This window comes from Ictalurus punctatus, chromosome 19, assembly GCF_001660625.3.
Source record: "Ictalurus punctatus breed USDA103 chromosome 19, Coco_2.0, whole genome shotgun sequence".
Taxonomy (NCBI): Eukaryota; Metazoa; Chordata; class Actinopteri; order Siluriformes; family Ictaluridae; genus Ictalurus; species Ictalurus punctatus.
Genome location: NC_030434.2, coordinates 7,043,179 through 7,067,162, shown reverse-complemented (window position 1 = coordinate 7,067,162; position 23,984 = coordinate 7,043,179). Strand labels below are relative to the sequence as shown.

The 23,984-nt window shown below is 36.9% G+C and overlaps 2 protein-coding genes across 3 annotated transcripts in view; one reads left to right on the top strand and one right to left on the bottom strand.

The window, feature by feature from the left end:
• Positions 1-348: 348 nt before the first annotated feature.
• On the bottom strand, positions 349-8,936 carry LOC108280086 (CD63 antigen). Of its 2 annotated transcripts, XM_017494857.3 has the most exons (9): positions 8,608-8,934; positions 8,403-8,486; positions 8,063-8,173; positions 5,068-5,142; positions 4,865-4,960; positions 3,443-3,577; positions 2,960-3,025; positions 2,782-2,865; positions 349-2,677 (listed from the first exon to the last, which is right to left on the bottom strand). In XM_017494857.3, exons 1-9 carry the CDS (start codon positions 8,665-8,667, stop codon positions 2,555-2,557), a joined length of 834 nt encoding a protein of 277 aa, XP_017350346.1. In that variant the 5' UTR covers positions 8,668-8,934; the 3' UTR covers positions 349-2,554. The 2 variants fall into 2 exon arrangements, with proteins under 2 accessions (XP_017350346.1, XP_053544305.1); XM_053688330.1 differs by lacking the exon at positions 5,068-5,142 and having other exon boundaries at positions 8,608-8,936.
• Positions 8,937-15,341: 6,405 nt separating this feature from the next.
• Positions 15,342-23,984, top strand: part of LOC108280064 (leucine-rich repeat-containing G-protein coupled receptor 5) — a 32,602-nt gene continuing 23,959 nt past the window's right edge. The window contains exons 1-2 of the mRNA XM_017494819.3: positions 15,342-15,744; positions 22,188-22,259. Coding sequence (XP_017350308.1) covers positions 15,557-15,744; positions 22,188-22,259 — 260 coding nt within the window. The 5' untranslated portion in view covers positions 15,342-15,556. The remainder of the gene's footprint in view (positions 15,745-22,187; positions 22,260-23,984) is intronic.

Here is a 23,984-nt window from a genome sequence, read left to right as displayed (position 1 = left end):
AGAAAAGAATTTCACTGTGCATATATTTACGTGATAAATAAAGACTCATATCATTATGACTAGCAATTGAAAACAAAAGATCTTTGTATCAGTAGGTTGATTAATGAACCGCCACGGCCCACATGGGTTTGCTATTTATACACTTCAGCAACTTTATATCATATTCTCTGTTTGAAGAAAAACAAAATTGATATATAGACAAATTGTACAATATTATGCCCTTTGGTGCAGATCTTTTATACATGCAGTTGAAAAAAGCCCAACTCACCTCTTTATAAAAGTATTTTATATGTGTACAGTTTAATATCAATAACATTTATTCCCCAAAAGTCAATAATTACAATAGAATAGCGACAGCAGTTGTTATTTATTTCTCATAATAGTAGCTAAAGCATCCTTAACAGTGTCAGGACATCAATAGTACAAAGTGGCATATATTTCAAAACACTCTGTGTGGGACATACACATTGTAACAGTAATCAGTACAAAAGTAAAGGCTATGTCTACTTTACAGTCTGTCCTGTTTAAATGAAATGTTTAAACATAATAACAGCATAACTTTATTTTCCTTTCCAGCTGATCCCACAGATGACATTCCTTCCATCCAACTGTTTCCATATTTGGTAAAAGTATCCAGAAATGGCCAAATAATTCAGATCAGTTCACCAGAGACCTTCGTACATGTTACTTACTAGTTAATGAGGACATTTTCCATGATTTCTTAACAACCGTTTTCAAATTGTGATCGAAAACAGGATAAAGAGAGGATGAAGACTTGGGGAAATGAAAGCATTATATCAGATTCTCACAATTTTTCTGCTTTGACCAGTTTCTTCAAACTGTTGAGCACTTCATGTGACCAAATCTGTAATCTAAAATGTCATTTAAATAAGGTAGCCTCTTGCTGATAGACACAAATAAATAAATAAATAATGAACTATATGCCTCTTCTTCATTATATAATTTAATTATTAATAATGACATAAAATAAAGCTTAAAATAATATTTTAAAGAATATCAGTAATATATTTAGGAAAACCTTAAGCCGATGAATATATGGACCAAGTTACATTTGCCAGTAAATTATATTATTTATGTTATAGTTTTGCTGATATAATAATTTTACTACTTTTTTTTTTTTTGCTAGAAAAAAGGTTTCTTCCTGTTGTCTAAAAACATGATTTTGAAAAATAAGCTGTATTTTATACTGTATGTATTTTATAAAAGATAATGATCTGTAATGAATTAATTTATTAAATTATATGGCTGCTGTAATATAATTCAGATTATATTAACAAGCAGACTGAGGACACTATTACCATTAAAGAGAAAAACAAAATCCACCCTGAATGTCTTGCATATCCATATTCTACTTTATAATTAATTCCTAATCTTCAATATAGTACAATATTTATTTTAGAATGTAATTCTAAATTGGCTTGATTAAAACTTCTCTGCTCGATGTATTAGTCTAAATTACTTTGGTTAATGGTTGTCTACATTACCCACAATGCCGTTTGACCGTTTACTGATAGCAAGACCCATGCAGCAGCACTTTAGTCCGTCAGTCTGGCCAGCTCACTCATCTCCTCATCTGTATAATTTGCCTCAAAAGGTTAAGGTTACGATGTTTCGATTTTCATGCTAATCGTGTTGTCCTTCATCAAAGCTATCATACTTGATATCTCTTTGCTATGTAGCAAACCAAGCTTTTTAGTTGTAGCTGATTATAAATTTTGGTGCAATAAGACCAAGAAACTTTAGCTCTTATGTTTTTAGGTGCTAACAGTGAAACTGACAATTAGCAATTATGTTTGAGATTTGCACTAGCAATGACATCAGCAAGCAAACAACCTCTAACTTCTCACAGCGACCAATTAGGATCGGTATCACTAACACATCATGAATATTTCAATATAAACATAATTAATGTGTCTCAGACTGACTTGTCCTTGTTACTATTGTTGGTTAAGTCTTGTGAACCGTTACCATTATGAACTTAATGTTAGTCTTATGGTAGAAGATACATGTGCAACTAATTATGAAAATAAATCCAGCTGCCCTAAACATTAAAACATTATTTACCAGACTACTAATGACAAACACATCCTTATCCGGTTATCATTAACCTTTATGTTCTATTCTACTCAATAAGGTTGTTGACTTGTTGAAAATTTGATGTAAAATGGAACAATAAAAAAAAATTGCTCAATGTTTCTAATTAACATTTATAATCAATTTTTAAGAGGTATTCGAGAGATTATCCCCAATGTCTTCCTCTCTGATTTGCATGTACACCTGCTATTAGGAGGATTCCCAGCATGTGAAGACATAAAAGACATATTTGGTCAAAATAAATACAAATTACAACTGTACAGCCATAAAACCAATAGATACGAGGCATCCCTTGCTAGCTAGTGAATAGAACATGAGGCTTGAATGAACCTGCAGCTAAGTGATATGTTACAGGAAACATATACAGAAAGACATCTTTTTGAGGTTATACAGCTTGCTCCTGATGAGGGCCTGAGACCTTTTAAGGATGACAATCGTGTCAGGTCATTTTATGTGGCTGGAGTTCATACTTCATTCTGTCATCATCGTGTGAGATGCCTGTGACTGACAACCGTGTGTTGATTGTATGCCACAGGAGTAAGGCTACAATCAAGGCAGCGAGCTGATATAGAAATATAAAAAGAAAATTCAAAATGAGCACATGTTTCTGTAGTGACTTATCTTCAGTACAGAGGATTTGTTCCTGTAGTAATATACTCATCTCACCATAATAGTTGCTAAGGTAAACACTATTCCAAACAGGATCCTCAAGGCATTCTTCACATGTCTTGTTAAGATTGGGCCGCAGTTCTGAGGAAGACAAGACAAAATGAAACTCATTTTTTCTTCTTTTTTATGTATGGGGAATGAGTGAGAAGCCGCAAAAGCGCCTTTCATCTCTTACCGTCTTATAAACATAGCGCAATGAATTCTGAACTGTCATCGGGTCAGTGCCAGCTTTTTTGTTCACCTACATAAAGAAAGCAGCGACATAGTACTGGGTTCGTCAACTGCAATCCATCAAACTCAAACCCTAAACAATCTGAAGTTTTCACAACTGCTGATACATCTGATCCGACTAACTATCAAGCATTTCATGAGTTGTCAAAGAGAAATAGTCATTAATAGTCCTCAGAAAAATGAATGAACATGAAGAATCCATTTCAGAAGGTTTTTTTTTTAGATTAAATAATGTAAATATCTGATATATCTAATACATGCCTTACATGACATTGTTAGAGACATATATTTCCAGTCAAAATGTTGTTATATCACTAAAAATATACAAAATGCGACATTTTGTAGTCTCATTAGAAGACATTTTGAGGTCTTACTTGCCCCTACAACCTGCCATTGCTAAATTTTAATGTGCCATGTGAAATCATACCTCACTACTTCTATAATTTTGCAAATTGACATTGACTTTTGCGCATGTGGATTCTGAGTAGTTTTGAGGACAGTCACATGAAGAAGGTATCTGATCTCGCCATTCAGTGTAATACAGCAGACCACAGCACTCAGCCTGTTAACAAAAAGGGAGACAGACAGTGTTAGTTAAATGTTACACTGAGTAAAAATGGAAAAGAATAAGGATTGAAGGAAATGTTTTTTAATAGATTTGATCCAAAGTAAGGAAATGAAAAAAATATATAAAATAAAATAAAAAATCAAATCAAAATCACCAGAACAGAACAACAAAAGACTTCAAATGTTTTTATTTATCAGTTTTATTAGCCAATCATGTGGCAGCAGCCCAAGGAATACAATCATGCAGGTACATGTCAAGAGCTTCAGTTAATGTTCACACCAAACATCAGAATGGGAGAAAAAAAAAGTGATCTCAGTGGCTTTGACCATGTCGTGGTTGTTGCTATCAAATGGGCTGGTCTGAAAATTTCACAAACTGCTGATCTCCTGGGATTTTCTCACTCGACAGTCTCTGGAGTTTACACAGAATGGTGTGAAAAACAAAAATCATCCACCAGTTCTGCGGCTGGAAATGCCTGTTTGATGAGACAGGTCAGAGGAGAATGGCCAGATGGTTTTGAGCTGGCAGGTAACTCAAATAATCACTCTTTACTGTACAACCGTGGTGAGCAGAAAAGCATCTCAGAACACACAACATGTCAAGCCTTGAGGGGGATGAGTTACAGCAGCAGAAGACTACATCGGGTTCCATTCTTGTCAGCCAAGAACAGGAATCTGAGGCTATAATGGGTACGTGATCACCCAAACTGGAGAATTGAAGACTGGTTAGTCGGCTGAATCTTGATTTCTGCTGTAACATGCATAATTTGGATTCAACAGCATGAATCTACATCATTCCTCTGCTGTAATAACCCTTCCACCTAAACATTCGAGTTCTGAGTTGTAGGATGCTTTTCTTTTCATCACATTTGTAAAGAGTGGTTACTCGAGTGACTGTAGCCTTCCTGTCAGCTCATGTTTTTTGTTTTTCATACCATTCTGTGTAAACTCTAGAGACTGCTGTGTATGAAACTCCCAGAAGATCAGAAATACTCAAACCAGCCGATCTGGCCCCACCGAGGCCATGGTGAAAGCCACTGACGTCACGTTTTTTCTGATGTTTGATTAACTGAAGTTCTTAACATGACAGGTTGATTGCATAATTGCTCAAATGATGAGGTGTACAGGTCAGGTGTTCCTAATAAAGTGGTTAGTGAGTGTATATATTAGAAAATATAAAAATTTCACCATGGGAAGGGTTTTCCTAGACCACCACAAATATGCTCTATTCAAACTTGTGGCTTGAGTGCATTTGGCATCTTAAATTCAACAGAAGTATTACCTCCTTTTGTAGTTTGTCGAGCTCGTGACGGAAGACGTCATCTGCATAATAAAGTGACGTCGTGTTTCCAAAACTCTCTTCAATTTTCTTCTCCACCTGATTAAACAACAGCAATACTATGTGAAGATAACATGCTAAGACATGACTACTCTTGTTGTAAAGCAGTGAACATCCAGTTTTGAAATTGAGTATCAGGAGCGTACCTGTGGCTGTGCGAGTATGGCTATGATTGTCAGGGCCAAGAGGGCAATGAATTCAATAATCATGAAAATACTGTACTGTGGAGACAAAGTGAAAACACAAGAGACTATCACAAGCTCTGACATTTGGTGTTGAGCCTTTGAAAAGCAATGATGTAAGCACATTGCTGGCAAGGATAATAAACAAAGTGTTACAACAAATTGCCATATTGTGCTCTGAAATGAATGAACATGAAATTACAATCCCCAGTTCCAAAAAAGTTGGGGCGCTGTGTGAAATGTAAATGCAATGATTTGCAAATCCCTAAACCCATATGTTATTCACAATAGAACATAGAAAACATATAAAATGTTTAAACTGAGGAAATGTACCGTTTTAAGGAAAGAAATAAGGTAATTTTGAATTTGATGGCCGCAACATGTCTCAAAAAAGTTGGGACAGGGAAACAAAAGGCTGGAAAAGTAAGTGTTACTAAAAAGAAACAGCTCGAGGCTAATTGGCAACAGGTCAGTGACATGATTGGGTATAAAAAGAGTGTCTTAGAGAGGCGGAGTGTCTCAGAAGTAATGATGGGCAGAGGTTCACCAATCTGTGAAAAACTGCATCTACAGTTTGTGGAACAATTTTAGAATAACATAAAATTGATAAGACTATGAATATCTCATCATCTACAGGACATAATACCATCAAAAGATTCTGAGAATCTGGAGAAATCTCTGTGGGTAAGAGACAAGGGTGAAAATCAATACTGCATGCCTGTGATCTTCGGGCCCTCAAGCGGCACTGCATTAAAAACAGGCGTGATTCTGTAATGGAAATCACTGTATGGGCTCAGAAACAGCTCCAGAACTCATTGTGTGTGAACACAGTTCGCTGTGCCACCCACAAATGCTGGTTAAAGCTCTGTCATGCAAAAAACAAGCCATATGTGAACATGATCCAGAAACACAGCCATCTTCTCTGGGCCAAAGCTCATTTAAAATGGACTGAGGCAAAGTGGAAAACTTTTCTGTGTTGAGACGAATTGAAATTTGAAATTCTTTTTGGAAACCATGGACGCAGCACCCTCTAAACTAAAGAGGAGAGGGACCATCTAGCTTTTTATCAGCTCTCAATTCAAAAGCCTGCATCTCTGATGGTATGTGGTGCATTAGTGCCTATGTAAGGGGCAGCTTGCACATCTAGAAAGACACCATCAATGCTGAAAGGTATATACAGGTTTTAGAGCAACATGTGTGCTATGTTCTATGTTGTTTAACACATCTACATATAAACACCAGGAAAAGCTGAAATTCTAAACTCTGTTCTCATATTCATCTTTAGACCACAAACCCAAATGTCTTACGTCTACAATCCCAACAAGTCAGCAAAAAATTATAAAAGCACAGTGCCCTCCACTAATATTGGCACCCTTGTTAAATATGAGCAAATAAGACTTGGAAAATTGTCTTAATTTTTTAACCATGTGATCTTTTGTTCAAACAATTCACAAAACAATTCACTCTCCTCTCATGGATATCAAACAATTGCAAACAAAACACAGGTTTATCCAAAAACAAATCTTTGTTAAATATAAGTGTGCAATAATTATTGACACACCTATGAATTCATATGAGAAAACTATATTTGAAGTATATTCCCATTGGCATTTTACTTTTTGCTTTTAGCACACCTGGGTGACTACGAACAGAAACTTTTTCAACCATGACTTCCTGTTTCACAGGGGTATAAATATGAGGTAACACATAGGCCAAATTCCATTAGAGACCAAGGAATATAGCTGTGGTGTGCGACAAAAGCGACAAAAAGTTGTTGAGCGTCAGAAAATGGGAAGTGGCTATAAGGAAATAGCACAAGTATTGAAAATGCCCATTTCTATCATCAGGGCAATAATGAAGAAGTTCCAGTCAACCTGAAATGTTAAGAATCAACCTGGAAGAGGACGTGTGTCTATGTTATCTCAACGCACTGTGAAGAGGACGTTCGAGAGGCCACAAAATCTCCAAGGATCACAGCTGGAGAATTGCAGAAGTTAGTTACATGTTGGGGTCAGAAAGTCTCCAAAACTACAATCTGAAGTCACCTACATCACCACAAGGTGTTTGGAAGAGTTTCAAGAAAAAAAACCTCTACTCTCATCCAAAAACAAACTCGAGCGTCTTCAGTTTTCCAGACACTACTGGAACTTCAAATGGGATCGGGTTCTATGGTCTGATGAAACCAAAATAGAGCTTTTTGGTAATAAACACCAGAGGTGGTTTTGGAGCACACAGAGAGGTAGCCGTATGGAAAAGTACCTCATGCCCATGGTTAAATATGGTGGAATCTTTTTAATGGACCTGGACGTTTTGTTAGAGTTTAGTATTTAGTATTTAGTATTTTTTAAAAATATATATATATAGATTTTTAGTATTTTATGACTACTTCATTATCGAGTCAGTACAAAAACTTTTTAGATTTCCAGGCATTAGTTTTCCAGCACCAAATTAAATACTGCAGAAAAATGTTTGTATGTCAGTAAAGAAAGTAGGATATTACATAAGAGACCACTTCTCAGAGAGAAACATAATGAAGGCTGCTGGGTTTTGCTGCAAAAATAAGAAGCGAGTGCAACAGTCAAAGTCTCCAGAACAATCGTGTCTGGTTCTAAAAGATGTTCAATAAAACTTACAGCTCATTTCCTTATAAAACTGCACACACTGTACCTGAAATTACTTTTTTCTTTTTTTTTTCTTTTTTTAAAGCAAAGAGTCATGACACCAAATATTGACAAATATGTATTACTGTTTACTGCTCTTTATTGTTAAATTAATTTAATGTAATTATTTTTGAAGGCATCTTTATTCTCTCTCTCTCTCTCTCTCTCTCTCTCTCTCTCTGTCTCTCTCTCTCTCTCTCCCTCTTCCTGTACAAACAATTTGGGCACTTGTGTACTGCACATGATACTGAAAGCAAAAAGTAAAAATAAATAAACAAATATATAAATAAATGGCTTACCAAAAGTAGAGCCAAGACATTATCCTGGTATGCTCCATATACTCCCAGGATGGAGAGCAGGATAGTGGCCAATCCAAATCCAATGCTGAAGAGCACACTCTGAGTCGCATCCTGAAATAAAACGGCATGAATGCAATAACACAATTTCTTGCATATCTTCAGCATCATGTAAAAATAAAAAGGAGTAGAAACATAACATAATGATGATAAAGAGTGAAATAACAGTATAAGAAACAGGGCTAAATAAGCAAACTAATAATACTGAATCTGTCGATTATTTCTGTCAGTAATACAGCAGTTATGCTTTGTAAAAACACAGGAAAAGTATTATTGGTCTTACCTGCCAGTAATAACCACTTATCAGTGGATCAATCTTAAAAGTGCTTGCCACTATCCCGACCAGAAGCAAGACCACCCCTAAGAACTGAGAATAGAAAGGTTACAGAAATGAATTCGCTTTCTTTTAAAAAACAAACAAATCGTCCGCACAATCATCACATAAACAAAAAAACAAGCAACAGCACTACATTAAGAGTTGGTCTTACCCCAAGCAGAATATTAAGAACGATGCATAGTCTTCTCATGAAGCCGCTTCCTTTAGCCATTGTGAGCAGAAGAAATGGGGACTTGGGTTCCTGCTTCTCTTACGATAAATAAGCAGAGGTCCCAGAGGTGTTTTTAATGTGGTTCTTGGCAGAGGCTGCGTTGATTCACTGTTGTTTAAGGATACCTCATCGCAATGTTTTGGTTACACTGGTGGAAAATGACCAAATTTGGACTCCAGAGAGCCTTCACTGGACTGTCAAGCAAATCTCCAGCACATTCTTGGCCACGAGAAATATGTGTTTCAATTGGACTCGCTTCACAACAGTGCTGCGCCGAACTCTGTTACATAAGAGAATCGTGGGAGGTGGGGCTGAGAATTTTGGGTGTGTTTCCTCACATTATCAGAAAATCCTAAAAGCATGGGAGTACATAAACAAACGGTTAGCACTAATTATCTAGTTATAAAGACACACACACACACACACACACACACACACACACACACACACACACACACACACACACACACACATACACACATCTTATTATCCTTTTGAGGACTTTCCACTGACATAATTATTAATGCAGCTAAATTTAACCCTAACCGTAACCTCAGTAACCTTAAGGGAAACTTGTGCCTGTTTTTTTTTTTTTTTTTTTAAAGCTACAGTCACAATCCTGTCACAAACCAAAAAAAAAACAAAACACTATTCCTTGTGTTTTTTTGGGGACCAGCCAAATGACAAGGTTAAACCTGTCAGATATTAATATCCTTCCTCTCCATTGTCTTGTGGGAGCATTTGCCTTCACCCCGTACTCCATAAAAAAACAAAAAAAACCCAACAATAAACACACACACGCAAATACACGCACACACACACACACACACACACACACACACACAAACACTCTCTCTCCCTCTCCCGCACTCTCTCTCTCTCTCTCTCTAAAGTTCACGTTCAAAATGTGCTTTATTGGCATGACTGTTTTAACAATGTTGCCAAAGCAAATATTAATATATCATATATAAGTTATATAGACAAACAATAAAAACAAATAAAGGAATAGAAAGCCAATAATGAATAAAATAAACATTAAACATGATTAGACATTCATTTAATTAACAGATGTATTACAGAAAGATATGCAGTATTGAATTAATTTATATCAATTACACACACACACACACACACACACACACACACACACACACACACACACACACACACACACACATATATATATATATATATGTTTCTTATATGATGAAGAGTGAATATGAATATATTCATATTGCTATGTAATCATAGTTTTCTTTTCTTGATAATGTTTAAAGAGAGCGTTTTTTTTTATCTTGAGTTATCTATTAAGTGAAATTTATGACAAGTGACAAAATTCATTAAAGTATTTTCAAGTGAGAACTGTTAGCTCTAATGCTTGTTTAAATTTAAAACAATTTCTTTTTAAATTCCTCAGACACCCCACTCACAAGAAGAAACCCTTTTCAGGAGTTCTGGTACAGGTCCCAGGATTTATCAGTAGTTTATAAGGCAAGTACAGACAAGTACAGACAAGTTATAAATACAGACAAGCTTTGACTTGAAATGTGATTTATGTGTTTAAGACCAAACAGATTTTATATTACATATCAGCTTTGTGCCAAGCACATGCAGAAATGACAAACTGGTTCTCTTTAACTAGCAGAAGCACAGTGGAGTGTGAGGGAGTGCTGGCCAGGAAGTATGAGTTTATTGTTGCTGAGCTAACGTTTAATGAATGAGGTTGTATTTTCTGCAATAGTAAGGCTCCCTAGTTGGATCACTCGCTGAAATTAAACTGTATAACTGTGCAGCCCTGCATTCAATCATTAGTGAAGATACACAGGAGTAAGGTACAGTGTTTCTGTAAGTGTTGCAGAAGTGTTTTGGGTAAAAATTTATGTATATGAACTTAATATTATATATACATATATATATATATATATATATATATATATATATAAATATATATATATATATATATATATATATATATATATATATATATATATATATATATATACATATACCTACACAATATCAGGTAGGTGGTTTTAATGTTTTGGCCGATGTGTGTGTGTGTAGGTGTGTGTGTGTGTGTGTGTGTTTTGTGTATATATACATACAAAAAAACAACCCAACAACAAACACGCACACACACACAAATACATCAGTAAGCCAAAACATTAAAACCACCTGCCTGATATTGTGTATCTCCCTCTTGTGTCACCAAAACAGCTCTGACCCATTGACAGCAAATTACAATAGTTCCTCAACTTTTACCCTTCCCCAATTTAAACATCGAAAATAATAATAAATAGATTAGATTACATTACATTAGATTCAACTTTATTGTCACTGAGTGGGGTAAAAGTACAAAGTAAAGGAAATGCATAACCAGAAGAGCAAATAGCAAAGTAGCATTGAGCGATAGGGCATGTAAAGACACTGAGGTAGGGTGTCAATAAAGTGATGTGCATTTGAAATGTTTGCAAATTTATTAAAAATAAAAAACAAAAAAAATCACATGTACATAAGTATTCACAGCCTTTGCCATGACACTCAAAATTGAGCTCAGGTGCATCCTGTTTCCACTGATCATCCTTGTGATGTTTCTACAACTTGATTGGAGTCCAACTGTGGTAAATTCAGTTGATTGGACATGATTTGGAGAGACACACACCTGTCTATATAAGGTCCCACAGTTAACAATGCATGTTGCCATACATTTCTTTTGGCAAGTCAATTAGGGTATCTACTAGGTTCACATCAGATTTAAGCTTTAATACATGATATCAGAATTCCAGTGGATTAAAAGTTCACATACACCAAGTTTATGGTCTCTTTAAACAGTCTGGAAGAATCCAGAAATTTATGTAATGACTTCTGGTTCACCACCTGTCGTAATTATGAGTTAATTGGGACTGCACATGGGTTAGTAAAATTGCCTAACTTCAGAGTCTTTTTGGCCTTGATACCATAAGAAAATCCAAGCAACTCAGCAAACACCTCAGAAAAAAAAATGAGGACCTCCACAAGTCTGGTTCCTCCTTAGGAGCAACTTCCATACAACTGATTATTCCATTAACATGTGTACTAACAATTATATGCAAATATAAAAATCTTGGAACCACACAGACACTGAATCATTCAGGCAAGAGGCACTAATGAACTTCCAGGGATGAAGAACTTTGGTCTGAAAGGTTCAACTGAACCCTAAGAGAACAACAAAGCAACTAGTGAAGAAGTTGGAGACCTCAGATATGTAACAGAGTATGTACATCTACCATTAAGATTATAGTCAGGGCCTTAAAGGTTGATATACAAGGTGCTACTCCAAGACCAGCATAAAAAAAAGCCAGACTGAAGATTGCAGAAGATCACTAGCCTTTTGGATGAGTATTCTCTGTTCAGATGAAATGGACTGTTTCTCCATAATGATAAGTGGTATGTATGGAAGAAAAAAAGGCTTTTAATACAAAGAACACCATCCCAGCTGTGAAGCATGGGGATGGAAGCATCATGTTGTGGAGGTGTTTTGCTGGAAAAGGGATGGGTGCACTTCAGAAAGCAGATGGCATCATGAAGAAGGAGAATTATCTAGGAATGCTGAAGCACCTGACGACATCAGCTAGAAAATTAAAACTTGGTCATAACTGGGTTTTCCAGCAAGACAATGATCCTAAACATACCTACAAAAAAAAAAAAAAATTAAAAAAAATTAAAAATTCAAAGTTTCAGAACAGCTGTCACAAAGCCCTGAGCTGAATCCCATAGACAATCTGTGGACTGAACTGAAAAAGCGTGTCTGAGCAAGGAGGCCCACAAATCTGTCTGAGTTACTCCAGTTCAGTCAGGAGGAATGAGCAAAAATTCCATCAAAGTATTGTGAGATGCTTGTGGACGCTAGCCTAGGTGTATGTACACTGTACACTGTACACACACACACACACACACACACACACACACACACACACACACACACACACACACATTTTTAAAGATGCAGGGGCTTTTAAGAATTCTAATACACATAGCATGTCTACAAAGGGCCGGCTAAACACCAATTTCCTCAGAAGTCAGCAGGGGGCAGAAAAACACAAGTGAGTCATGTACCCTGAGTTTTATCATGAGGCTAAAGTCAAGCTCAGCAAAATCACGGAAAATGTACACTACGTTGAGCAAGACACTGTGTTGAGCAAGACAGTGCAATTAACATGGATAGCTGTTTCTGTGGTACAAACCAAGTTAACATTTCTAATGCTCAGAAATAGGCATAAAAATTGGAACGCTTAGAAGATAAATAAATCTGTTGGACAGCAAGCTGTACTGTGAGATGCACTGGATAGTTCATTTTTGGTCCAGGTCCTCTGGTATATTTTTGGTGTGAATAAAGTATGAAAGAAATATTGTTTGCTAGATTGGCTAGATTGGCAATTCAACCACACCATGCTGACATTAGCCATTCTTCTGTTATCAAAGTATGTGGTTAGATATGCATTCAATTTTCCTACACAGTCTGGTCACCAAGCCATACACAAATTAGACTAAATGGTGGAGATAGTTATCATCATCTAGACATATCACTGGAAACATGTTGGAATTATTTTATTTATTTATTTATTTATTTATTGGTGCTGCATGAAATAGTTCCTCATGTGATTGCATTGAAGTTTCCAAATAAAAGCCTTTTGAAGGAAAGTTATAACTGAGGCAAAATGATTCATATTTAACTTGAAATTTTGAGTTTGAGAATGAGTAGACAGGGAGTGGTGTTATCAGTGAGCTGGCCATTGTTGACCAGCTAAGGGTTCTTCGTTTCCTAAATCGGTTCTGCAAGCCATAGAATGTAGGCTTTGATCAGGACCTAGGTTCTATATTGAAGCTTTTTCTTTAGTGTAACCTATTCTGCCACCATTGTTCATACAAACCAGTTATTTATTATTAATTTGCAGTTATTTAAGTAAACATTGCTATTAGAAGCAAATTACCACTTTGTCAGGGTTTATCAAACTTTGCAGCAAGTTGTAAAAAAAAACAAAAAAAAAACAATACACTAACGTGCTCATTATAAATTTATTCTATAACTAATCAAAGATTAGACTCATTATTCAGGTGTACATACGGAGCACATGTATCAGTAGTTGAATAAATGTTCATTTTTATAAAGATCTTGTTCACAATACCATACAATGTGAAATTATGTTGACATACTACTTGCCTCTTTTGCCCTCTGCAACAAGCACTAATAGAACATTTGAAGTTTTAGGAGAAAACTCTCTTCCCTATGTTCTAGGGTGGAGCAGAAGACAGGACAGTTAATGACAGGATTGCCAAGGTCTTGTTTTATAACAAATAATCTGAATTAAATTGAAGACATTTTTTTGCAAACAAAGGTGAACTGTTAGTGCAGACAGTGGGTCTGAAATGTACAGAACCAATTCTATTGTAAGATAGAGATTATCAGATAGAAAGGTGGTTTATGGAGTGGATAATATCGTGTGTCTCACTTTTCCAGTGCTCCAATGATTTTTTTTTTTTGGGCTAGTTCAGGTCTTCCGTGTGGTTGGGAATTTTGCTGAAACCTGGCAACCTTGGTTAATCATGTTAGCTCTTCAGTGTGCACATCAACAAAACTATATGGCCAAAAGTATATGGACACCTGACCAGCACACCCATTGTGTTCCAAAACCATGGTCCACCTTTTGCTGTCATAATATCCTTCATTCTTCTGGGAAGGCTTTCCACTAGATTTTAAAGTGTGGCTGTAGCGATTTATGTTCATTCAGCTACAAGAGTATTAGTGAAGTAATTTTCATTTATGGCATCTATCCAGAGAGACTTACATTTATCTTATCCTCTATCATTTATACCTCTGAGCAGTTAAGGGTTAAGGGCCTTGCCCGAGGGCCCAACAGTGGCAGCTTGTTAGTGCTGGTGTGCTGATGTTGGGCGAGGAGGTCTGGGGTGCAGTCAGTGTTCCAACTCATCCCAAAGGTGTTCAGTGGGGTTGAGGTCAGAGCTCTGTGAAGGACACTCGAGTTCTTCCACTCAAACTTTAACAAACCATGTCTTCATGGAGCTCGCTTTGTGCACAGGGACATTATTATTTATGCCTCTTAGTTCCTGGGAAGGGAAATTGTAATGCTCCAACCTGCAAAGACGTCATAGACAGCTGTGTGCTTCCAACTTTTTCGTGGCAACAGTTTGTGGAAGAACCGCATGTGGTGTGATGGTCAGATGTCCACTAACATTTGACATATTGTGTATGTGGTCCAGTTAAGCTGCTAGACTGTATGTTGTTGACTCTCAACTGCCTAGTATAGGGTTACTTTGTAGGTATTTCATTTTGTTTAAGGCAACTTGTCATTATTAATGTTGTCCTGTCCCACCAAAATCTATGATAAAGAGATGCTTCAGATATTGTGGATATTTGTTGGAGCTTAAGAGGTTTTTGATTCTTGAAATTCCCACTAATTCAGAAGCAAGTACCTTCATAAATGACTTATATTTGCTCCACTGAGGTTTGGATTAAACTCATTTAACACCAACAGATTAGTAACCCCAAATCCCCAACCGTGACCGTTCATAACTTTTCAGCACGAGCTGACTGACTGAATTTGCCTCCGCGCTCGCGACCGACCCACACACACACACACACACACACACACACACACACACACACATAAGGTACAACAGTGACGTCAGACGCACGAGACACACCGTAGACGGTGAGGTAGAGACTCTCGGAGGATAAATATCAGCTGAAGTCGGAGTACCTGTGTTTACAAACAGCACGTGAGCGCACGATTTAAAAATAAATAAATAAATAAATCGTTGCAAACATTTTTTTTATTTTTCCCCCGACGTGTGTACACGCGAGCAGCTGCGCTCTCGTGCCGTGAAGGTGATGTTGTCGCGTGCGCGTTTGAGCCACTGGCTCGTGCTGCTCCTGTGGTGCTGTAGGTCGCGCGCGCGAACGGACGGCTGTCCGGTCCGGTGTACCTGCGAGGAGGACGATGTGTATGTGAGAGTGGACTGCGCCGACCGAGGACTCACCTCACTGCCGGAGTCTCTCAGCGCTTACACCACTTACCTGTAAGTGTGAGTCTTTCCACCGTTCATCCTGAAGTGTGTGAGTCTTTACACCATTCATCATTAACTGTGTGAGTCTTTACACCATTCATCATTAACTGTGTGAGTCTTTACACCATTTATCATTAAGCATGTGAGTCTTTACACCATTTATCCTGAAGCGTGTGAGTCTTTACACCATTTATCCTGAAGTGTGTGAGTCTTTATATCATTTATCCTTAAGCGTGTGAGTCTTTACACCATTTATCATTAAGCGTGTGAGTCTTTATATCATTTATCATTAAGTGTGTGAGTCTTTATACCATTTATCCTGAAGTGTGTGAGTCTTTATATCATTTATCCTGAAGTGTGTGAGTCTTTATATCATTTATCCTTAAGTGTGTGAGTCTTTACACCATTTATCCTGAAGTGTGTGAGTCTTTATATCATTTATCATTAAGTGTGTGAGTCTTTACACCATTTATCATTAAGCGTGTGAGTCTTTATATCATTTATCATTAAGTGTGTGAGTCTTTATACCATTTATCCTGAAGCGTGTGAGTCTTTACACCATTCATCATTAAGTGTGTGAGTCTTTACACCATTTATCATTAAGCGTGTGAGTCTTTACACCATTTATCTCTAAGCGTGTGAGTCTTTACACCATTTATCCTGAAGCGTGTGAGTCTTTACACCATTTATCCTGAAGTGTGTGAGTCTTTATATCATTTATCCTTAAGCGTGTGAGTCTTTACACCATTTATCATTAAGCATGTGAGTCTTTACACCATTTATCTCTAAGCGTGTGAGTCTTTACACCATTTATCCTGAAGTGTGTGAGCCTTTACACCATTTATCATTAAGTGTGTGAGTCTTTATACCATTTATCCTGAAGCGTGTGAGTCTTTACACCATTCATCATTAAGCGTGTGAGTCTTTACACCATTTATCTCTAAGCGTGTGAGTCTTTACACCATTTATCTCTAAGCGTGTGAGTCTTTACACCATTTATCCTGAAGTGTGTGAGCCTTTACACCATTTATCATTAAGTGTGTGAGTCTTTATACCATTTATCCTGAAGCGTGTGAGTCTTTACACCATTCATCATTAAGTGTGTGAGTCTTTACACCATTTATCATTAAGCGTGTGAGTCTTTACACCATTTATCTCTAAGCGTGTGAGTCTTTACACCATTTATCCTGAAGCGTGTGAGTCTTTACACCATTTATCCTGAAGTGTGTGAGTCTTTATATCATTTATCCTTAAGCGTGTGAGTCTTTACACCATTTATCATTAAGCATGTGAGTCTTTACACCATTTATCTCTAAGCGTGTGAGTCTTTACACCATTTATCCTGAAGTGTGTGAGCCTTTACACCATTTATCATTAAGTGTGTGAGTCTTTATACCATTTATCCTGAAGCGTGTGAGTCTTTACACCATTCATCATTAAGTGTGTGAGTCTTTACACCATTCATCTCTAAGCGTGTGGGTCTTTACACCATTTATCTCTAAGCGTGTGAGTCTTTACACCATTTATCTCTAAGCGTGTGAGTCTTTACACCATTTATCCTGAAGTGTGTGAGCCTTTACACCATTTATCTCTAAGCGTGTGAGTCTTTACACCATTTATCATTAAGTGTGTGAGTCTTTACACCATTTATCATTAAGTGTGTGAGTCTTTACACCATTTATCCTGAAGTGTGTGAGTCTTTACACCATTTATCCTGAAGTGTGTGAGTCTTTATATCATTTATCCTTAAGTGTGTGAGTCTTTACACCATTTATCCTTAAGTGTGTGAGTCTTTACACCATTTATCATTAAGCATGTGAGTCTTTACACCATTTATCTCTAAGCGTGTGAGTCTTTACACCATTTATCATCAAGTGTGTGAGTCTTTATACCATTCATCATTAAGTGTGTGAGTCTTTACACCGTTTATCATTAACTGTGTGAGTCTTTACACCATTTATCTCTAAGCGTGTGGGTCTTTACACCATTCATCCTTTAGTGTGTGAATCTTTACACCATTTATCATTAAGCATGTGAGGCTTTATACCATTTATCTCTAAGCATGTGTGTCTTTACACCATTCATCCTTAAGCGTGTGAGTCTTTGTGTGAAAAGTAACTTTTATGTGTTTGCTGGTAATAACTAGTGCTACGTAGTTTGCTTCTGAATTAAACAGAGCTGAAATATCATGTAAATAACCAATATTTACCATTAGCTAGAATTTGACTTGCTGCCTAGCTAATTTATGTTTGCTACTGGATTTGATGCTAGTCTCACCTGACATTAGCAAACAAATCAATCTGATGTAGTTAAATATAACCAATCAAATTAGCAAAACTTATCTCAATATGTTTTTTTCATGCTTTCTAGGGAGGCCAAGGAGACACATTAGTACTCCACCATACTGAAACCTTTTACCGAATGGTTTATCCAAGTTGCTTTGTGACAATCTGCTTCTTTAAAAGTACCATATAAATAAAATTGGATTAAACCTTTACACCAATTACCTATGATTATTTTAAGGCTTCATACCAACTTACCTATAAGTGCTACCTTTTACCTGTGTGTAAATCTTTATACTAATGATCTGTAAAGATGTAATCTTGTGCGTTTAGGTGACTTAATGATATATTTATCTTTAATTACCTTTAGGTGTGTAATCTTTTATACCAGTTAGGCTGCCTCATGCGTAAGCTTTTATACTAATTACCTGTCAGTGTGTAAGCCTTTACAAGTGTGTAGCATATTTTTTACTGGTAATTTACAAAAATCCATGTTGCATGAGGAAACAAACATATATATATATATATATATATATATATATATATATATATATATATATATATATATATATATTTGGACTTGTCAGATTGCATTTTCCCCCATGTTACATAACTCGTGGGTTCTATAAAGAGCCTGGGATGAAATCTGCCAATTTGTCAAATACAAAGATGTCTTGTTTGTACTAATGTTACTTCTGAGAAATTCTGCAGAGATAGAGGATAATGTAGTTATTACTTGAACACACCTTTATTTTTTACATTGTGACATCCTATGTATTAACAATATATTCTCTTATATTAAGAAATACACTTTATGGCCAATAAAAGTTTCCACAAAGTCGGAAGCACACAATTGTATAGAAAGTCTTTGTATGCTGTAGCGTTACAATTTCCTTTCACTGGAAATAAGAGGCCCAAACCTGTTCCAGCATCACAATGTCCCTGTACACAAAGCGAGCTCCATGAAGACATGGTGTGTGAAGGTTGGAGTGGACGATCTCGAGTGTCCTGTACAGAACCCTGACCTCAACCGCACTGAATACCTTTGGGACGAACTGGAACACCGACTGCACCCCAGACCTCCTCAGTACCTGATCTCACTAATGCTCTTGTAGCTGAATGATCACAAATCCTCTCAGTCACACTCCAAAATCTAGTGGAAAGCCTTCCCAGAAGAGCGGAGCTTATTTTTACAGTAATAACAGGGGGACTAAATGTGTGTTCATGCCCATGGTTTTGGAATTGGGACATATGGGTGTGATGGTCAGATGTCCACATACTTTTGACCAAAATGTATGTATATATCAGCAAGATTTTACAATATTCCCATATTCCATGTAGTGATAGCAGTACATCATTTACACAAATTCATTTGGTAGACACTTTTATCCAAAACCGCTTATAATTGAGAGATGATACAGTCAAAGCAATTATTCAATAATGTCGAAGAGTGACTATTCTGAGTGATCTTTTGATCACAGCTTTAATCACTGAGCTCCTTCTGACCATCAAAATCATCATAAAATAACCGAGTATTTAAAGTAGTTCTATCACTAAGATTTTACAAGAGTTCTGTTGCTAAAAGCTCAACACCCAACGTCTGGAGGAAATTTACAGCCTCTTTTCCTAATATGAGACTGTTTGACCAATCCTTCCCCTTTTCACCCAAACGGAGGGTCCAGTTAAAGGATGGTGCCAGATGTTCACTGTGGCAGCAGAGTGAACCACAGCAGGTGCAGGCTGTTCTGCTGTAAGACGCTCGGGGAAACCTGATTCACCCGTCTTTCTTTGATTATTCTTTACCGAGCCTGATTTTCAAGTTGTGTAATCAAATACTAGTAAGATTATTTCACCATTGATCAAACATTGTTTTGCAACCCTCAGCATACATGCTGTTTATACAGTGAACATCAGATGTAGTTTTGACGGATGAACGTTTCACATTTTCACGAAGCCCGAAGGAGGGCACACTGCCTGGCCTCTTTTCTCCTCCAGGGCAAGGAGCTCCTTTGGCTATGCATTTAATTGGAGCGGCCATGGTAAACAAACAAAGCCGCTATCTGTTCTTCTCCTGCTTTGTGTACCTTGCAGACACTGTGACTCCACAAACCAGTAGGCTATTCATGATGGGTCCAAAGGAATGAGGCTGATAGAATTACAAGACTGCATGGTACCTAACAATTTTATCCATCTGATAAGATTGATAGGTATCCTACAACTTCACCTAGACACAGTGAGCCACCTGGCAAAAAGGCCTCCTTTTGTACTCTGCGTTTAGGGACGAGACAGTCCTCCGAAGCAGAGCTAAGAGTGAGAGACAAGGGAAGAGAGTGACCATCAGCTTCTTTGAAAAGATATCCCTGCCCTATGCGAGTCAGCTGCCCTGTAATTTATTTCACCCTCCCTGCCTCCTGCTGCCTGGATACTTTAGACCCTTGGGAAAGACATTGAGGAGCTATGAAATTGCCTCTTTTTACTTTGCCTAACTTTCTCCAAGCTCCCTCAGCCCCGCATTAAACCTAATTATGCAGCTGCTGCATTGTTGATTAGAGTCAATCCAGTTTCCTAGAAGGCGTCTCAGTGTGCTGCTTTTATTGGAGATCTCCTTACACACCACTTTGGGTGTATTTGTCCACTGCTGTGAAGATTCCCTTTTCCTAAAACAGCAACTAAACTCTGTCGCCTTTAAGAATGTACAATAAATGTTGATCTTTCTTTTGCTAGTCAAAGAGAAAAGACATTTTGGACTTGGGATGCTTATTAGATACAGTAGATAGAAAATGGACACACACCATTTCAGAGTTGTTACATTTTGTTGTGTAAGGTTCTGTCAACATAACGGATTTAAATGGCACATGTTTTCCTTGATCCAAACAAACATGCCACGTAAATGCAGTGGAAAAAAAAGAGTGCATTTACTTGACAGTACTGCAGTTTAGAGGTAGCTTTGGCAGCGAATACAGCTACCAGTATTTTCGGACTGCTCTCCACAAGGTTGGTAAAGAGCTTTGAATAGGTCACTCTAGAACATCCACCTTTTTTTCTAACAAGCCACTCTGTGGTAGCTTTGGCCTAGGGGTCACTGTCCTTTTCGAATATGAATGTCCGAGCCATTTTTAGACATTTTGCAGATTTCATCAGCTTCAACCTCTTTGTACTTGGTTCCATCCCTCCTCTCAGTCTTGACAAGTTCCCCAGGCCCTGCAGATAAGAAACATTCTCCCCACAATATTATGCTTCCACCACCATGCTTCACAGTCAGGATGGAGTTGCTTTGGTGATGGGCCGTGTTGGAAATTATGCCTACTTAAGTTTCATCTGAACACAAAACATTCGGCCGGTTTGTTGGAGGATCCTTCCAGGTGTCTTTGTACAAACGTCATACAGCCCTCCAGATAGACATTTTTGAGAAAGGCTTTTCAAAATTGCCATTTGGTTCATGGTGTCCAAGTCTCTGACCAAGTTTCTTCTTTCCCAGTCATCAAGTTTTGATAGACAGCCAGATTGTTTTCAAAGCCGTGGTAATAATCTTATTATTATTATTATTATTATTATTATTATTATTATTATTATTATTATTATGATTTGTCGCCTGATGTGTTCCTTTCCATAACTTTGTAATGGAGTTGTTTTGGGAGGTTTTTGGATCTGAAGGGCCATACTAAACAGTTGTTTTTATTCAAACTATTAAGCCAGTTGCTGTGATTTTACAGCTATTGTTAGCTTTTCACTTTCGGCATTGTTCAGTGTTAGATTAACTAAGAAAAAAAATATTTATTTTATTTTAATTCCAGCTAATAGGCGAACTCAGAGTGAAAATAGTTAAGTGTTCATTAAGCGTTCATTGTCTATCTACTGTAAATAAAAGCTCAAAATCCATGAAGCACATATATATGGGCGGATACTTCCTCTTATTCTTTGTTATTACATATTCACAGGTTCTATTTTGCATTTGAGATGACTAATTCCAAAATGAGCGCAACTGTACAGGGAAAATATTGATCCTTTTTATTCAGAAAATAATGACCCTGCACTTTCTTTGAATATGAGAGGTTGGATTTTGAATGCTAATTCTAATGTTTGGATTATATCAGAGATGTGGTTAAAATATACACTTAATTTGCCAGTAAACTGATACTCAATCTGATGTAATTTTCCTTTATGTGTCTGTAGTGATCTGAGCATGAACAACATTAGTCAGCTGCCCAGCGACGCTTTCACCACTCTTCACTTCCTGGAGGAGCTGTGAGTATAACCCCAAAAACCCACACACTCACTGTTTGCATTCACAGTATGGGTAACATAACAAATCAGTGCAATAGAAGGGAATGGGGAAGATGTACTGGATTAAAAAGACATATGCAACGATTTTAGAAACTACCTATCTTCTCTCAAATAAAACTCATATCAATGTTATTCAAAAACATTCCTTCACAACGTTATTATCTTATTATAATAATCCTATTATATGAGGATGAGGATCCGTGTGCATGAGGTTTGATGAAAACAGATTGAGATCACAATTCAAATATCAATGTCGGTAAATCAAGCAGAGGTCAAAACACCCGCGATCAGGGTAATCAAGGCCAAAGGGTTATCCAAGACAAAACCAAAACAAAACCAAGAAACAGAGCAGAGGTCATGCACATCAAGGCCATACTAAATAGCAAGGCATAGAACTCACACAATACAAAAGGATTGGCAAGGCTTCGCATTACGTGACTGTCCATGAGCTGTTTATATAGCAGTGAATCTGGAAGTGACCTGGAAAAGTGTGTGTGCATGCATGTGTGTGTGTGTGCGTGTGTGTGTTAGAAATCCAGTGAACGCAATCTTTTGTGGCAGGGAGTTCAACTATTGCCTCTTCCATGAGGCTAAAGCTTGGCTGCAGGTAGATCTTTCAACAAGATAATGACATTAACACATAAATAGTTTCAGGGATACAAAATCAATGCTTTTAAATGGCAAAGTCTTCAGACTTTCACTCTATTTTAAAAAAAGAACCTCTACAAGTTCTTGTTTACAAGAACTAGTTTACAAGACTTTTTTCAGTCATAAATGAGTTACTGTTATAAATGTTAATTAAATAAACTATAATATGAGACGTTTTATGCAGTACAAAACATGTACAGTGGGGTCCAAAAATAGGAGCGCACTAGTAAAAAATACTTCCGTCGTGCATTCTTTTATAATTTAATACAACAATTTTGCGTACTAATTATATTATTGACAACAACAGCTTGAGTGAAAAGTCGAACGAATTTCAGAGTTTCTTTGTATTTTGTACATCCCCCTTTTTTTTTGCTTTAATGACAGTGTGCAATTGAGCTGGCGTGGACTTCACACGTTTGTGTAAAACCTTATTATCCGTTTTAGATCCAATCTATCAGAGTTTTGTCTGAACACATGATTCAATAGAAGAGATTAGACATGAGGAAAATCTGACCTTTTTTTTTTTTTTACAAATCAGTTAACAAGGTCGATATCACACATATGCTTACATTGAAATAGAGATCTAAAAATATTGCAAAATATTCAAGATATTGGAAATTTACTTTCTTGGTATAAATATTTCAGAATTCTAAAACCTTCTGTTTATTTCCAATTTTAAATGACAAAACAAAACAAAACAACAAATCCCAGATTTTTTTATGTGGTCTCAGATGTTTGGACCCCACTGTATAAAGATGATGAAAAGAATGAAGTTCTGTCTGCTTGGACCTTATTAAGGATCATGGCTCATAATTATGGCCCAATATCTTAACGACTTGGCAGACAGAATTTCCAAGGCCTAGACGTTGTTAGACATTATGGGAATTTGTGTTTTATGCTTGGAAAAGTACTGTGTTCAAATAAAACTAACTTCCTGTTTAAACATGTAACAGAGTAAGTATACGTTTGGAACATATAAAATATCATGGCTGACCTGCAGGGCCAGGAAAGTGGCTGTAGGGTAATGGGAATAAATTG